This window comes from Furipterus horrens, unplaced genomic scaffold, assembly GCF_987537825.1.
Source record: "Furipterus horrens unplaced genomic scaffold, mFurHor1.1.pri manual_scaffold_3, whole genome shotgun sequence".
Taxonomy (NCBI): domain Eukaryota; kingdom Metazoa; phylum Chordata; class Mammalia; order Chiroptera; family Furipteridae; genus Furipterus; species Furipterus horrens.
The window spans coordinates 149240132-149258335 of record NW_028327173.1 but is presented as its reverse complement, the minus strand read 5'-3'; the positions used below and the strand labels follow the sequence as shown (position 1 = coordinate 149258335).

General features: G+C 38.7%; 1 protein-coding gene across 2 annotated transcripts in view; it reads left to right on the top strand.

The window, feature by feature from the left end:
• The window catches only part of TTBK2 (tau tubulin kinase 2), a 134251-nt gene extending 118239 nt beyond the window's left edge, over window positions 1–16012 (top strand). For both annotated transcript variants that reach the window (XM_090270487.1, XM_090270488.1), the window contains 2 exons: window positions 9584–10848; window positions 13386–16012. In XM_090270487.1, coding sequence (XP_090126613.1) covers window positions 9584–10848; window positions 13386–13848 — 1728 coding nt within the window. In that variant the 3' untranslated portion in view covers window positions 13849–16012. The remainder of the gene's footprint in view (window positions 1–9583; window positions 10849–13385) is intronic.
• The last annotated feature ends 2192 nt before the right edge of the window (window positions 16013–18204 follow it).

The window sequence follows — 18204 nt, the reverse complement described above, 5'->3', positions numbered from 1 at the left end:
AGTAGCATTCGGTGTGCTTCCTTTCAAAAGGCTTTATAAAGCCTTGGCTTCATTTCTTCTAGAATTTTTTGCCCTCTCCATCAATGCTGTCCTGTCCACAAAAGTTGTTCTCATGATTCTCTTACGCTATCTGCATCCTTTTCTCTATCAAGTTGTTGAAAGACTTGTATTTATATATTTAATATTATAAGTTTGACCTTTTAAAAATATTTTTTTTTTTCAGATTTAATGTGTTTTATTGATTAAAATATTACATTTGTGCCAATTTCCCTTCCCTCTGCTCCCCTCCACCCGGTGGCCCCCTCCCTCCAGTTGTCCCCCCCTTTTAGATTATGTCCATTAGTTGTGCATACAGTTCCTCCCAACCTCTGTCTATTCCATTCCCTCCTACCATGATCCCCAATTCCTATATCATCTCCCTCCCTCTCCCCACTCCCCCTCCCTGTTGACCTCCCCCCACTATGCTTCCCTTACCCACAGTTCCTTTTCCACTCTCGTTGCCTGTTTCGTTTGCCTTTGTTTCATCTCCCTATCTTCTGTTATTTAAACCAGTCCCTTTAACTTCTCATATAACAGTGGTTTGGATCTAATGAACTCTTTCAGTTTTATTTTGTCCTGGAAACACTTTCTCTGTCCTTCTATTCTGAATGACAATTTCGCTGGATAGAGTATTCGTGGTTGTAGGTTTTGGATTTTCATTACTTTGAATATTTCTTGCCAGTTCCTTCTTGCTTGTAGGGTTTCCCTTGAGAAGTCAGCTGATAGTCTAATTGGGACCCCTTTGTACATAATTCTTTTCTTCTCTCTTGCTGCTTTTAAGATTCTCTCTTTATCTTTAATTTTTGACATTTTGATTATAATGTGTCTTGGGGTGGTTCTCCCTGGGTCCAGTCTCTTGGGAACTCTCCTTGCTTCCTGGACCTGCAGGTCTATTCCCTTCCCCAAGTCTGGGAAGTTCTCCTTTATTATGTTTTCACTCAATTTTTCAAGTTCTAGTTCATCTTCCTCATTCTCTGGCAAACCAATGATTCTTATGTTGGGCCTTTTATAGCTGTCCCAGAGGTTTCTGATCGTCTCATTGTTGCTTCCTATTTCCTCTCGCTGCATTGGTTGACTGCTTCTTCCTTCTCCATATTCCAGTTTGTTGAAATGAACTCTGGATTCCTCACCATCTGTCTCGTACGTGGTTTTGTTCCTTTCGTTATGAAAGTTTTTCGCTTCTTTCATATCTTTTTCCTGCTCTTTTGTGAATTCTGTAAGCCACCTGATAACAATGGCCCAGAACTGAGCCTCTGACAGGTTTCTTATCTGTTCATCTGTCAGGTTCTCTATCTGCTGTCTGGTGAGCTGCACCACCGGGATCTCTATAGTTGTTTGCCTCATTTTGACAGATGCGTTTTGTTTTCCTGGGCTGGCTGTCGGGGGCGGTGCCTGTGTACTCGTAATGACCCAGCGACCGGCGCCCTTTGGCGTCACAAGTCAGCGCCCGGCGCCTGTCTGCGACCTATTTCGTAGCCCTGTGGTGCTTTCTTTCTTTGGGGGCGGGGGTCCAAAATGGATACACACAGTTATTCCGCTAGGAGACCGGGATCCGTCCTCCCGCGCCCCTGGGCCTCACTGTTCAAGGCGATGCTGCGACTGCTCTCCCCAGCGCCCGGAGTCGCGCACCTGGCAGGGGCTTGATTGGAGTCGCGCCAAGCCTCCGGGCTTTTTCGCCGCCCCGCCCCCGCCGCCGCTCCGCAGACAGCTTTGCCTTCTTTAACTCTTACCTGCCCAAATGGCACCGCTGGTTTATAACTTCATGTGTTGGGCTTCCGTGTAGCTTTATTTTCTGGAATTTCTAGTTATCCTTTGTTTTGAAGTAGTTGTATTCCTATCTGGTTGTAGAGGGAGACCTAGCGTGTCCGTCTAAGCCTCCATCTTGGCCGGAAGTCCTAAAAATATTTTTAAATAAAATTTTTTTTTTTTAGAGGGCGGCGCGGGTCTGCACGGGGTTAGCGGGTCAAAAAATAAATAAATAAAATTTTTAAAAATTGAATGTCTCTAAAGAAATGTCAGTTGCATCACTTTTTTACTTATGTCTCAGGTATTAAACTTACCATTTCCTTTATTTGGGGGACTTGGGATAAAAATATATTTATCTTGATTCTCTTGTTGAGGCTTTAATTCAGTGTTTACTTTTGCAACGCAGTGGTTATCACTTCCTTAGCTTATTACAGGCACACTGAGGTGCTGCCAGGTAGTTTCTTCAGATCTCTTGCAACTATATGCTCTAGGTTGGATGATATAAACTATATTACCATTCTATCTGAGTATTTTAAATAAAGACATTTTGATGGGAAATAGTTTCTTAGTCTATATGTTTTTCACTCAGGTTTGTTTCTTTTTTTTAATGATATGAAGGGGAAATGTACTGATATCTTAAAATATGAAGGAACTATAAAATAGGCAAAGTATATTTGGCATATTAAATTAACTGATACAAACTTCAGCACTCTATTTTTATTTTTATTTTTAATCTTCACCCTAGGACATGCTTATTGATTTTAGAGAGGTGGGTAGGGAGAGAGAGAGGGAGAGAAACATTGATGCGACAGGGAAACAGTGACCAGATGCCTCTTATATGCCTGAACAGGGGAGACACCCCAACCGGAGACTGAATCCACAAATTAGGTGCGTATCCTGACCAGGAATTGAACCTGTGACCTTTTGGTTTACGGGACGATGCTCCAACCAAATGAGCCACACTGGCCTGGGTGAACTTCAGCACTCTAGTTCTCTATTTCTTAGTACTGATTTTTTTAAAAAAATTATTTATTTATTTGTTTGTTTATTTTTATTTTTAGAGAGGGGGGAAGGAGAAAGAGAGGGAGAGAAACATCACTGTGTGGTTGCCTCTCACTTGTTCCTCCAACTGGGGACCTGACATGCAACCTAGTAATGTGCCCTGACTGGGAATCGAACCAGTGACACTTGGCTCACAGGCTGATGCTCAATCCACTGAGCCACAACAACCAAGGTCTTAGTACTGATTTTTGATCCTTGTTTAGGACTTCTCTTATCTGTATACATGAAATCACTGATTATCAAATAGCATGTATAAATTTTTTAGGTAATATACTTTGAAAGGTGGATAAATTTGCTAGATTGAAAAGAAATTGGTTTTTGGGCTATTTTTACAAATTAGATTTCCCTCCAGGGTAAACAGTGATAAAATTGGTCTGCTATCAGTCATTTCTAAAATGATGCTCATCAATATGGATTTATAGGAAGGAAAATAAGAGCAAGTATTGGCTTATATTAAATTCTGTTTTGATTAGCAAATGGAGAGACTAAATCAGGCTGGCGTAAATGAACAAGTACGGAGAAGAAAAAGTAACTTGAACTGCTTCCAAAAGAGATACCACCTCTGGTCAGAATGGCAGTTACTATAGGAATAATGTAACCTGTTTTGTATGACATTGGTAATCACTGTTGGTAGGGAGAAGGTTGTACTTGAACAGTAATACAGAAATGGAAGGGTTTTCCTTATAGAATATTATGACAGGTTGTGCCATATGATCTCTTGGTTCTAGATAATTCTTTAGAAAGCCAATACTTCATTTTACTATTACATTTGAAAATAATATGCATGTGATTGGGAAATAATAATAGCATCTTTGTTACCTATTGCTGTATAACAAATAATCCAAAATTTATTGGCTTTAGACCACAAACAGTTATTATTCCAACACTATTTCTGAGGGTTAGAAATGCAGGAGTGACTTAGTCTAATGGTTCTGGCTCAGGGTCTCATGAATTTACTGTCAAGCTGTCAGCCAGCGGGAAATTCATGATAAGGTTTGACTGGGATGGGAAGGTCCACTTCCAGGCCTACTCACATGGTTGTTGTCAGGCCTTAGTTTCTCACTTGGTCAGAGGCTTCAGTTCCTCACCATATGGGCCTTTCCATAGTTGGCATGGCAGCTGGCTTTCCCAGTGAGTGAGGAGAAAAAGGGACAGGTGGGGGAGAGGGATTTTGGTAGCAAGAACACACTTCCATCAAGATAGAAGCCACAGTGTCTTTTATAACCTAATCTCAGATGAGGCATACCATCACTTTTCCCATATTCTGTTGGTCACACAAATCAACCCTGCTACAATGTGGAGAAAGGGACAACAGAAGGGTATGAATACCAGGGGGCAGAGGTCAGTGGGGCCATCTTAGAGGCTGGCCACCTTATTATCTTAGGTTTATTCAGGGTTGGGCAAAAGTAGTTTATAGTTGTAAGTACGTGAAACACAGTTTATTCTTGTATTATTATTTATTAATTATTATATTATTTTCCATACAAACAACTATAAACCTACTTTTGCTTAACCCTGTATTTTACAGAATACTTCCATATTTGATCCTAACAGCAACTCTGTGGGGAAAGCAGAAGAATATTTTTGTTCCTTTTTACACTATGGCGCCAGGCCTCAGGACAGTGAGATGATCTGTAAAGAGTCAGATGGCAGATAGATTTGACTCTGTGTTATGTTCCTCACACCAGGGGATTGTCAATATCCTGAGAGACTTTCCTCAGTGTCGTGTTTCTTAGACATTGAGGAGAAGAAAGGGGGTGTGTAATAATACACACAGAGGGAGCAGGGCAAAAAGAAAGTCACAAGTGTTCTTGTAATCTTTTTGCTAACATCTATGAAGAAGATCCCTCTGACTGCATTTATAGGAATACCAATACCAGTACTATAAAATTCAGTTTAGCAGTTGATTGCATTGCCTTAATTCTGTTCTTTTTATTCCTTCCATTTTATTATGTTTCTGCTAAGTTCCAGACTATGCTATATCTCAGGGATACACTATACCTCAGGGATAAACAGTTGGCATGAACCTGTCAGGTTGGCAGTGAAAGCCTACATCTAAACAACATGAAGTGGATTGTAGTGGAGCTATGTACACAAATGAGGACTTTCTGGAAGGTTAAGGAGCACTTCAAAAGTAAGAGGACTTTGAAGGATGAGTAGTTTGCTGCAAGGAGATGCAAGTGTGTCGGGCAAAGAACACAGAATATACAAAAGCACAGAGGCTTGAAACACAGGAGTTCAGAGTATTTAAATTAAGTGGGCAGAAGGTTAAGGCAAAGAAGAGACTGAAGCAAGCCACAAAAGGTAACTTTAGATAAAGGGCCTTAGCCTGCCATGCTGAGAAGTGTGGGCTGTGGTACAAGAAGCTGTGCTTAGATTGAGAGCCAAGAGCAGTGTGCTCTTTGGGAGCCCTGTGGGAAAGAATGGGCTGGGGCAGCAGCCAGTGAGGAAGCTTTATCATTAGTCCAAGCAAATATGATGAGGGCTTGAAATTGCAATGAAGACTTGAGAGACATTTCAGTGACAGCTTATTTGAAATAGTAGCTTCATCTGGCTTTCCCAGAGAGATGTGTTCCACTGAATATTTGGAGCCCTCGTATAGACTCAAATAACTGCATCAAAGCTCATGAAGTTACTCAGAGTCTCTACTGAAAAAGAAATGGTCCATGTCATGTACTAATAGTTGTATGCTTTAATAATGTGAAATGGTAAAGATTTTTTGGATTGATTTCCACCTAACTCCTTGAAATGGATTTTGGGGGAGAGTTGTATGCATGTACTGTATATTGACTAGAGAGTGGCCAAATGTCTTCTACCTTACCATGGATTCCTATTTTTGATCTGGAAAATCTGGTCATTGTAATTATAGAAAAGTTTTGTTTCACCCTGACTGGTGTGGCTTAGTGGATTGGGTGCCAGCCTGCAAACCAAAGGGTTGCAGATTTGGTTCCCACTCAGGGCACGTGCCAGGTCCCCAGTTGGAGGTGTGCGAGAGGCAACCAGTCAATGTATCTTTCATACATTGATGTTTCTTTTCCTCTCTTTCTCCCTCCCTTCCTATCTCTCTAAAAATAAATTAATTAAATAAAATAAAAAGTTTTGTTTCTGTGACATTACATCTGTGGAATTATAGTATAATTCAATCTATGAACAGTCAGAAAAGACCGAGATTGAATGGACTGAGTTGGGAAGTTAAGAAAGCCCATTTATGAAGTGTTCAAATAATAGACTTATGAAGTGTTCAAATAATAGACTGGATTATCACTTAGGAGAGGCTTCATGGAAGGACCTAACATCCAGTGGTTGATTCACTCATGTATTCAACATTTCTTGAGCATCTACTACATGTCAAATGCTATGCAAGGCATCAAGAATTCAAAGCCCAATATCTTCTCACTGCTTCCAAGGGTCTTTAGTTAAAGGAACACAATTTGTGTTATAGATGCTGTGGTAGGAATATATAGGTTGTGGAAGCTGGGGATAGTTGGACTAGATTTATACCTAAAGTGTCTTCCAGTATTGCATAAAGGGGCTTGAAAACTGACTGTTAAATCCTGTAGACATTTATATGATCTGTAATTACAGGCCAGCCAAGAAATATATTTATTTTACTCTATCTTTTCTGGGACCTAATCTTTTGGTGTGAATTGTGGCTTGCTTATAATTTTTAGTACTCACAAAAAATCCCTTAAATATACATTACAGTATTAACAGTGATTGATTGTCTCTGAGGAGTGGGATAACAAAGGAAAGGAAAAAAGCAACTTTTACTTTTCAATTACTTAGGTCTTAAGGCTTCGGGTTTTCAGTTTTACCTACCTCTATAGCAAAGACTGCTGCCTCTCCTTTCCTCACCCCTGCAAGCTGCCATATTCATACGCAGAAGCCAAACCACAAAATAATAATGTCTGTAGCAAGAGTAACCAACATAAATGCAGCCAGGGTAAAGTGTAATCGAGTGGGAAATTCTCTTAGCATGTTTGGCTTCTTAATATTTAGATGTTACCACTGCTGTATATGTCTTTAGAAATAAAAATTCGGTACATAAAAATATGATTCAATAATATTTTAGTTTTATTTATAATTTTGAATACTTATATAAAGTATTATATAAAGATGCTTTCAACAAAAGAAGTCTATAATAGATTTGTAATGACCCAAAGAGATTTGAATAGTTAAAATTTAGTTTTTTTAATAGGCCAGAAATTTGTATCTATAACTCAGTTTTTCTTGGCAATAGTAGAAATCAGTAAATTCTTCTCCCTATAGCTCTTCTGGATTATTTGTCAAAAGAACAAGTTGAGGTATAGGTATTTTACATACCACACACCTTTCATTTGGAAGAGAGGTTATTATCCTGAATGAGAGAAAAGTAAATGGATTGTTATCCTTGAATGAAATTATTACCTATGAATGAGAGGAAAGTAACTGGATAATTTGTAAGTTAAAATGCAAATAATAGTTGGTTTGCAGTATACCATTTCTTGCCATGTGGCCAGTTAGAAACATGGAGTAACTATAAAATGATGAGGCTGCTTTATCTGAACTAAAAAGTAATGAGGCTGCCCTGACTGGTGTGGCTCAGTTGGTTGGCATCATCCTGCAAAGCGAAAGGTCTCTGGTTTGATTCCTGGTCAAGGCATTTACCTGGGTTGCAGGTTTTGTCACCAGTCAGGGCATGTGAGAGAGGCAACTGATTGATGTTTCTCACATTTTTGTCTCTCCCTCTTTCTCCTTCCCTTCCCTCTCTCTAAAAATAAGTAAAATATTTTTTTAAAAAGTAATGAGACCGATGCTAATCAAACTTAGTACTAAGTATTAGTAAAAATGAGACAATATGAAAGAAATGGAAAATATCAAAGTCAGTTTCTAACTGTAGAAAGGTTGTACCTGATACATTAGAGAACAGAGGAAATAATTGTATTTATGTCTTAATGAAATGTTTGTGATTTACAGAAATTAAAGGTATAAAAGATGCATATGGCTTCTTGGCAGATCATTAACTTAGTCCATTTGTAGAGTGTCCCAAGCATGGATATTGTTTTTGTGCCTTAAAGTCTCTTTTTAGCTAAACATAGAATTAGGTTTCTTTTCTCTGTATTCAACTGTTGATCTTTGTTTTTTCTCCTTTTATCTCATCAGGTAATGTTTTTGCAAAGACACTTTCCCAGACTTCATCTGAGAGTGTGTAGTGCATATCAGTAGGCTTTGCTATGCTGTGCGTGACTTTCAAAATCCTGAAGTCCTATTCCTGACTTTTTTTACTGTGCTTTTCCTCATTTGTGAAATTTGTGTTAATAATAGTAACCAAATAAAATACAGGGCAGCTATGAGATGGAATTAATAAAAATAATTTTAGCAATATTTTATCAATTTAAGGTGCTGTGAAAATATTATATGATAGTAATTTATGTACAGTATTTCATAATTGCCCCATCTCTTTTCAATTGCATAAACATACTGGTAATTCATATGTTTTTCTCTATACAAAATTGTGAACCCTTTTTTAATACCACACATACACATCAATTCATATATCCTGAACCTAAGATAGGTTAAGCTCAAAAGTGCATTTATTACTTAGCTTCAGTCCCAGAAAACCAGTAGAGTGTTATTTCTGTAAATACTGCCGAGTTTATTTTGGCTGATGTACTTGGAATTAGACATAATAATAAAGTGACTATTGGTTTATTTTGAATAGTATAGGTATAGTCATCGCCTATGTTATTTGGCATTTAATATTATTTCACATCTGCATTTCTTATTACTGTCATTCTCAAGTGTTAAAATATAAATTTCGAAGACTAATTTTACGTTTCAATATAATTTTAAAAACATACTAGAAAATTGCCATCTGCCTGAATATATTTTAGAATAATGAAAGAGATACATACATATGAGGTGACTTCCTGAAGGGGACACACTGATAGAACTTACTTATTTTCCCCTCTAACCCTATATTTATTCTGGCAGGACATAGCTGTCACACTCAAAGGGTCTTAGAGAGAACTTAGTGAAAGGAACTTTTGACAGATGTGTGGGTAGAGTTAAGAGAGCCAACAGGACCAGCAATAGAGGGAGCCATTCCTATCCTGACTTCTGAAAGAGGAGGGAGAGGGGCTGTCAATAGAGCTCGATGAGAGGTCTGTGGGAGTGGGGCCATGTGACAGGAGCTATGGCCAGGACTGGCAGAATGTGCCACTAAACCTGCAGCCCCTCAGGGAGGAAACAGAGAGAATTCATACCCAGACCTCTTTCTCTTCAAACTCTGATTCTCTGTTGGAGCTGGCCATTGGGCAAACCCAGAAATCAGAAGGCAAGGGAGCCTGAGTAGCGCAGTCTGTAGAAGTCAGTCTTCCAGAATTGGACTAACCTGACAGACCCTTAGGACAGACTCTACATGTTGCTAACCAAATTGTATTCCTCAAAAACAGAGAAGCAGACTTAAACAACATCTCTGACTCTGGAACCACATCAATTTGTGGTGTCAATGGAGTAGAAATGCACAGGAATGAACCCCGAGTGGGACTGTGCTGTACAGCTCCTGAGGGGGGAAGCTTGAGTGTCATGCGCTTTTATTCAGAATTGTTCATTTTAAGTATGAGTTAGGCAGACCTGGCCGACATCTGTGTTCCTCTTATAAATTATAGAATCTGAGGTGTTAAATCTCAAATCCCACATCATTATTTATATTCCACATTATTACATTTAACCTTTTTTTCTTCTCTGTCTTCAGATTACAATTCCTCGACCTTCTGTAGCATCTACACAGTCAACGTCAGGAAGCTTTCACTATGGTCAGCAGCCAGAGAAGAAAGACCTTCAGCCCGTGGAGCCCACTGTGGAACTTTATTCTCCAAGGGAGAACTTCTCTGGCTTGGTTGTGACAGAAGGAGAACCTCCCAGTGGAGGAAGCAGAACAGACTTGGGGCTTCAGGTAGATCATATTGGTCATGACATGTTACCCAATATTAGAGAGTGTGACCAATCCCAAGATCTAGGACCAAAAGACCTTTCTGACCATAAAAGACTAGCTGGGAGAGAATTTGAGAGTCTCCCTAGGGAAACTGAAGAGAAAAGTGTTCTTCTAGGGTCAGATAATGAAGATGAGAAGTTAAGCAAAGAGCAGCATTATATTGAGATCTCCTCTCTCCCAGGAGAATTGGTAACTGGGGAAAGGGATCACTCAGCTACTACTGAACCTCTTGATATGACAAAGACACAGACTTTTAGTGTGGTGACAAATCAAGACAAAAATCATGAGATAATGAAGCTTCTGGCAGTTGGAACTTCAGAAATTTCTCCACAAGTCATTGATCCACATGTTGAAGGACAGATTGGCCAGGTGCAAAAAAGTAAGATATCTAAGGATGAGGATATCAAGAGTGCAGACTTGCTGGATCATCAAGGAGACCTCTCTCCTTTTTTGCACCAAGAGGATAAGAAAGAGAAAATTGCCCCTAGAAATAGAGAACTATTTCATTGTGTTTCAGAGAGTGAACATTGTCCCCCATTCCGGAAGGATGTGGTTAGGTCATCCTTTGTGACTAGACACAGCCGAATCCCTGTTTTAGCACAAGAAATCGACTCTGCTTTTGAATCATCCTCTCCAGTCTCTGCAAAAGAAAAGCTCCTCCAAAAGAAAGCTTACCAGCCAGACCTAGTCAAGCTTCTGGTGGAAAAAAGGCAACTCAAGTCTTTCCTTGGGGACCTCTCAAGTGCCTCTGATAAATTGCTGGAGGAGAGACTAGCCACAGTTCCTGCAACCTTTTCTGAAGAGGAAGTCTTCACTCCCTTTTCAAGATTGGCTCTAGACTCCCCCCTGAGCAGGTCAGCTGAAGACAGCTTTTTGTCACCCATTATCTCCCAGTCCAGAAAGAGCAAAATTCCAAGGCCAGTGTCATGGGTCAACACAGATCAAGTCAATAACTCAACTTCATCTCAGTTCTTGCCTCGGCCACCACCAGGAAAGCCACCCATGAGGCCCGGAGTAGAAGCCAGGTAATGCTGTGTGTTCACCCTGTGTTAAATGTATGGCACTATTTCTGTGTCTGCTTTGCTAGAATGTCAGTGGTTTCATTTCCTTGTTGCCTGCTTCTGATTGTCTACTTCCTTCCCTGCCTTTCCCAAGCCTTATGGCACAGTATAGTAGAAGGGGTCGAATTGATCCAGGTTACTTCTTAGCTCTCCTACTTTCTTTCAGTGTGTACCTCAATTTCCCTATCTATAAAATGCATTGAACATTTGCCTCATGGTTTTGAGAAGATGAAGTAAAGGAGTGTATGTCTAAAGCTTCTTGCAGTACCGATTAGCCTGCAACAAAAGTTTTACTTCTCGCTCTGGCTAGTGTGTTTCAGTGGATTCAGTGCAGGCCTGTGAACCAAAAGGTTGCTTGTTTGATACCTAGTTAGGGCACATGCCTGGGTTGCAGGCCAGGTCCCCAGTTGGGGGCATGCTAGAGGCAACCAATTGAAGTCTCTCACACATGGTTGTTTCTCTCCCTCCCCTTCTCTTTTCCATCCCCTCTCTTTAGAAATAAATAAATAAAATCTTTTTTCTTTTTTAAGTTACTTCTCTTCTAGTCCATTTTAACTAGATACTCAGTAATTTTCTAGCTTTGGCTAGTCAGAACCCAGTGATAACAGATTTCACTGTAATGTCAAATTCTAGTGAAGAATACTGCGTCCATCTTTTTATGACTGGACCCTGGTAGTGCTACTGGTTATGTAATTATAATGAATTAAACAAAACACTCCTCCCTCCCAAAAATCCTATCGGAGATTTTCCTAGGTCTGATGATAGATAACAGTTATGCATAGTTAAGTTATTGCTTTAATATTTACTGAATGTATACTTGGTTATTGAATTTCTCATGTATAGATGACCATCGAATGATTATATTTTGAAAAAGAGGAGAAAATATCGGGAGGTGATGAACCAGTTTAGTGTGCTTTCCTTGGACCCATGACTCCCTTTCACAGAGTAGAATGGTCTAAACCCTTGGAGAAGAACAAAAGGATTGTCTTTTAACAAAAATAAAGTGAAAATCAAATACATTTACATGAAAATTATAGTTTGTTCTAAATAATATAACAATAGGCCTCCACCTGTGAGAAGGATTTCTGAAGTATTAAAGTGAGATTCTATCTGTATCATTACCCAGCAGAAGTTGCTTACCCTTACCTAAAGAAAGTACTTTGATTTGCCCTAGGGTTTCAGGTTCAAGGGTAACTAAGTATTGGATTCATAGTGCCAGTAGGACTAGACTTCCACAGGATGAATGGTAATGAGTAAACAGCAGTCATCTAGCTGAGATTTTTAAAAGGTTATTCCATGAACAATACTCACACATCCCTGTTTTTCTTCTGCTTGGCATCTGTGCTTAATAGAGATGGATGTCTGTGGCTTAAGCTACTTCGGACTGCAACAAACAAATCTTAATTATCACATATTATTTAGCACTATATGTGTCCCCTAAAATCAACATTTGGTAACTAAGCCAAGCCCGTGGCAGTTTGCCAGCTATGAGAGCTGACCAGCTTGGAACTCATCTGGAAACTCAAACTCAACTTTCCCACTTAGGTCCTGGAATGGGGGAGTTTTTTTATTCCATTTTTCAGTTTTTACTGTAAGAGCCATGAGAGTAGGCTTAACTTGAATGAGTTTCATGTCATTTTTCTGAATAAGTAAATGGTGGGAAGAGAGGAGGGGAGAACATTCAGAGAAAAAATCGGTTCTTGGTTGCTGACCCATTATAATGCTGAGGCTGTTTGTGTCCTTACATAGTGTGGGTGCTAGTACAGCACCGGGAGCTCTTCTCCCACTTCCTTCTGTAAGGAGTAGCATGTCAGCAGTTTAGGATTGAAGTTCTTAAACTGAACGGATTTGGGGCTAAAACGGAAAGACATTTAGGGCAAAGATGACATTGCCATTCATATGAATACTCTCTAGATTTAGAATTATGAGTTGCCAGTAAAGAAGGATAATCAGTCTCCAAACTCAGCTCTCTTGAATCTTAGGCTGTTGCCAGGGGCAGAAACTGAGACCCAGAGAAACCAGTGACTACTCTTTTCTTTTCTTTTTTATTTTGAAGTCATTAAATGAAGCTGAAATATACTTTTATCTGTAGTTCCTGCTTTTGGTGAGGACAATTCATGCCGAAGACTTACATTGTGGGATTTAATGTTTGCAGATCTGTATGCAGAATTCCTTCCCTAGGAGCCTTAAACAAAATGTACTGACATGCTAGAGACATTCTATTTAATCCTAAAATCAGAAGAGCAAACATGCCATAGGAGGAAAGGGACTAACAACATTTAAGCACTTACGAATGGCAGACATCCAACTAAGTACTTTACTTGGATTATTGCACTTAGATAATATCCCCATTAAAATCTATTGAGAGGTCAATAATTTTTCCAGGGTCATACAAGTGGTATGTAGAAGAGTAACTATGCTGTGTTTCCTGATTTGACTTTGTGACATTCTAGGCACACTTGAAGTGAATTAAAATGAAAATAATTCTTTGTACTTTTAAGGCTCCGCAGATACAAAGTCCTAGGGAGTAGCAATTCCGACTCAGACCTTTTCTCCCGCCTGGCCCAAATTCTTCAAAATGGATCTCAGAAACCCCGGAGCACTACTCAGTCCAAGAGTACAGGATCCCCTCACAATCCAAAAACACCACCCAAGAGCCCAGTTGTCCCTCGCAGGAGTCCCAGTGCCTCTCCTCGAAGCTCTTCTTTGCCTCGAACGTCTAGTTCCTCACCATCTAGGGCTGGACGGCCCCACCATGACCAGAGGAGTTCATCCCCGCATCTGGGGAGAAGCAAGTCACCTCCCAGCCACTCAGGATCTTCTTCCTCCAGAAGGTCCTGCCAACAGGAGCATTGCAAACCCAGCAAGAATGGCCTGAAAGGATCCGGCAGCCTCCACCACCACTCGGCCAGCACTAAATCCCCCCCAGGGAAGAGTAAGTCAGCCAGTAAACTCAGCAGATAGGAGCGAGGCTGCATCTCTGTGAAAGGTGTTAAGATCTTCCTCCTCAATCTGATGCATGTGTGTCCCTGTATTGTCTATTTAAAAAATCTGTGTTGATTTTTCTCTTGCAAAAGAGGGTAACATGCTAATTTATTTATAAGGAGACAAATATATGATAAGGAATTCACCTAAGGCAGGCAGCAAGCAGATCAGGATTCAATGTGTTTGCATAGGAAGGGTCAATCTAGCAAGTCCAAAAAGGAGAAACTGATTAAATGAACTCTCATTATTTTACCTCTGAAACAAAAGGGTCAAAGGTGGAGATGGAATGGAATTTTAACGGGTTTGTCTCTACTCAAACATATAGAAAAAGTGAAACTTGCTGTTTTAATATTTTCATTCGAAAATTCCCAACCTTGGAGAGTCAGAATTGCTCCAATACTTAAGTATGTAAGAAGTTTGTTGCTGGGGAGCCAAATACTGATATACATATATTGGTTTGTATGTTTATCTATATTGAGAGTTCACACCTTCACAATGCCTCATTCCTAGTACCCTCCCTGGATTTTACGTTTTTTAAAGGTAGTGTTTCTCACCTGATCCAGTCTCTCTTTTAATTTAACAATACATTCTAATACGCTTTTAGCGGCACATATTGAGAACTGCAAACCCAATAACTGTTTTTAGTACCCTAATATATTTCTTTGGAGCATTATATTCTCAGTATATTTTTATTATGAGAATAACTGATGAAACTTAGGTAACAGAAGGAAAAGTCTGAATTGAGCAAGCTTGCAGGCTTTAGTGCTTTAGGGAGAGAGGGGCAGAGTTAGAGGTTAATCTCCTTCCAGTTAGAAGAACTCTCTTCCCCACCCACCCCCTGGTTAGTTTCCTCTTTGTGGAAGGAAACCTGACCGGAGTAGACCTTGCTTCCTTAATTCGCCTAGGTACCAACTATTTCTAATGTCAACCTCCAAGATGATACCAAGGAAGTACAATGCTGTGGAATGTGACTTTATGCTTTTAGAGATTTAGAAAGAAAAAAAGAAATTAGATATATTGTTGAAACTTATAATCCTCAAACTTTGTATTTTATACATTTAGCCAATAAGGAATGAGTATTCGGGGAAATAAATTTAGGTTCAGTATTTATCTTTTAAAGTTTTATTACCTGCTTCCCCTGTGCTTTAGTTTGAACATTTGGGTTTCTTGGCCTGATTTCCATGTAATCTCAATTTATAAAGCTATAAAGAGGGTTTTATTTGTTCTAATCTCACTCCTCTGCTAACAAGAATCAGGCAAAATTAAATCATAGTAGACTCTGAAAATGGGCTCTTTTATACTCTGGTGTTTTTTGTGTTGTGTAAAGACCTTATCAAAGTCAGGTAAATCTGTCTGCTTGCTGTTGAAATTTGCCTTCTAGCAAACATCTGTGCTTTCTCTTTGACTTTGTGTTTGCTGCCAAACCTAATATGGATTGGAAAAAATATATATTTTCTCACCAAGTGAACATATTCTAATGCTGCATCAAAGTTGCCCTGAAGCTGCACTGAACTTATCTTGTTCTCTTTATCTGTGTTGGGCTTTTTAAAACAAAACAAATCTCAAAACACTATTTAGACATATCTGCTCTCCCATAAGAAATGTAGCAGAGTGTGGAATTGATTTCTCTCTGGTTTCAAGCACTACAGAGAAATGCAACAAATAAGACATATTTGCTATTTACCTAAAGCAACTATAATATTGGAAGACCAATCTTTCTGTATTATATTGTATAATAGTTGCTGTAACACTACTTGCATGTCTTCATGGTAAATTATATAAATATTTATAAATATATAGAGAAACATATGCTTATATAAACTCATTCTTTCTCATTCTCTGTTTGTAATTTCAAGATCACAGATGGTGAAATTTTATTGTGTGCCTCGCATACACTGGGCCTTGCCTATCTTCATTTTCTGCAAATATGTTCTTGGCATGTGACACTTAAGATTGTTCTTGCCTTCCTTGTGTATAATGCGAGGGTTGGCAGTTCTTAACAAGCCAAGGTAGTTAATTTTTATTTTTAAAAGATTTTAATAGGGGGAAAATGACTGGGATGTGCTTGTAATACTTGTTAAAAGATTTGTCATGTTAATCATATAATGCTGTCCTTAGAGTGGATAAACTGAGATGATATTCATGGGTCTGACGTAAATTGATTTTTTTTAAAAATCTCTTAAAATTACCATTCTGCTTTCCTCTTTTAACCTCACTTTTTGAGGGGCAGTGGGGAGTAATCTACAATTATGAAATTATCTCTTTTTCTGTTGTATTAGCTAAATTGTGCTAAAAGTAGTCAGCTTTAAATCCTGACCCCTTAGTTAGAAATGTGTTCATGGTAGCCACTGGAAAAGCTGATGAGGCTGCAGTTTGGTGTGTGTGTCATTTTATATCTTACTGGTTTCTCTGCTAGCACTCAAAACTGACAGTGATGGCGACATGGCAACTTAATGTTTTTTCTCTCTTATTAGTTTCTTCCATTTTTCTCCCAACTTTTCCACTGTGTTTCTCCCTTTTCTAAATGGCACCAACAAACTCAAGATCCAGATACAGCCTGTTAGAGTAAGAATATTTTCTTTTTCATGTGGAGAAAAGAGTTAACCAAAGATTTTTCTGCTTGATACTTTCAAAAGAACACAAACTAATTATATATGTATCAATAGATCCACTTAAAAGGACTACTGTCTTATACAGGGTGGGGCAAAAGAAGGTTTCCAGTTCATATGGAAAATAATACAATAGTTAATAGTAATACAAGAATAATCTCTGTAAACCTACTTTTGCCCCACCCTCTATAGAGATTTACGTTATGGGTTTTAAATGCAGGTTGTGCTTTTTAGATGTTACATGTCTTAGGCTAAAAAGAGAAGGTCACAGCCCTGAGTAAAGCACTTTTGGCACAGGATTTTCATTTTTGTTTTATTTTAAAGTATGATACAGAGGACAAGTTAAGTTGTGTTGTTGTTTTTAGTTCTTTATATTTTTTAGTGATGGCATATTTCAGATTCAGTGACAAACATAGCTCATCCAATTTTAAACCAGTTTGGTATTCTCCCTAAAATGAGGGACATGACCATTAATTAAAGTCAAGCCAAACTGTATGAAAAGTATTAAGGGGCAGAACTTAAAATTATTTTTTGAAAATCAAGTGCCTCCTTATTTCTCCTATTATAACAAAATGGCTGGTTACCTAGTCACACTTGCCCTTACCTTCCCTGTCTAATCTCTGGAATTACCTGGGTGGATTAGAAAATAGAATTAGCAACAGTTTAGTCCCTTTAGGTAGCACTCTTTCTAAATTATGCTGCCAAATCTCCAGGGTATACAGATGGGTTAAAAGATTTTGAAATTCCACATAGTAATCTTTTGCATTGCTTAAATGCATTTAACTTTAGCATATAGTGAACAAAAAAGGAAAATTGGTTCATATCAAATTTAACTTCAAAGCACAGGTTATGAACATCTTTAAATGGTAAGTCTTAGGCAGGCACTGTCATTCTTGGTATGCAAGCTGGCCTTGCTGACAGTGGCAAAGCTACATTTCTTGTTTTTTAAATTGCATGTTGTGAAGTACAAGATGCCAAGTTAATCAAGTCCTAAATAAGTGGCGAAATGGTAATTGAGACCCCCTGTTATTATCCACTTTATATTTTTTGCTTTAAAATACTGAACAGATTTCAGCTGCTTACTGATACAGTGGACTAGTTGTTCAGTCTCTTTCTATTCAGCTCCTCCTAGCCACTATGGGAACTTGAAGTTCTTTGGTAATCATCAGAGAGTCCAAGCCATAGATTTTTATGCAAATGTTTCTATGGTTATATTCAATCTATAAGGAAAAAAGTGTACATTGGTGCATGTTTCATAAACCCAGATACAGATAGTTAAAACAATCATTAGTTTTTCTATACCCAATAGCTTTGAATTAAAAAGAGATGCCTTTTCTCCAAGAGCAGAGGAGTCTTTGTTCTAGGAACTACATTCTTAATCTAACATAAAGAACTGGTGGTAGAAGAAACAAGATCCAAAATTCAGAATTTAGGGGAAAAAAATGTGTCTTACTCTGGCTATTTGAAAATATGTTTATTTGTAGAGTCTAGATTTAGTCTTGGAGATCAAAGTTTTCACATTTTAAACTTTTTTCATTCCTTTATATCAATCAAAATGTGGCATATGTTGGGGAACTATTTCTCCTGTCATGTTCATGTATTTTGGAATTAAGTTGTTTACCTCCATTCTGTAAACATCTGCCCATTTCTGCTTATGTGCATTTATCACAGATGTGTTGGGCTTTGCCTAAAGGGAAAGAGAGTTTAGCACCTGTAATACTGGGGC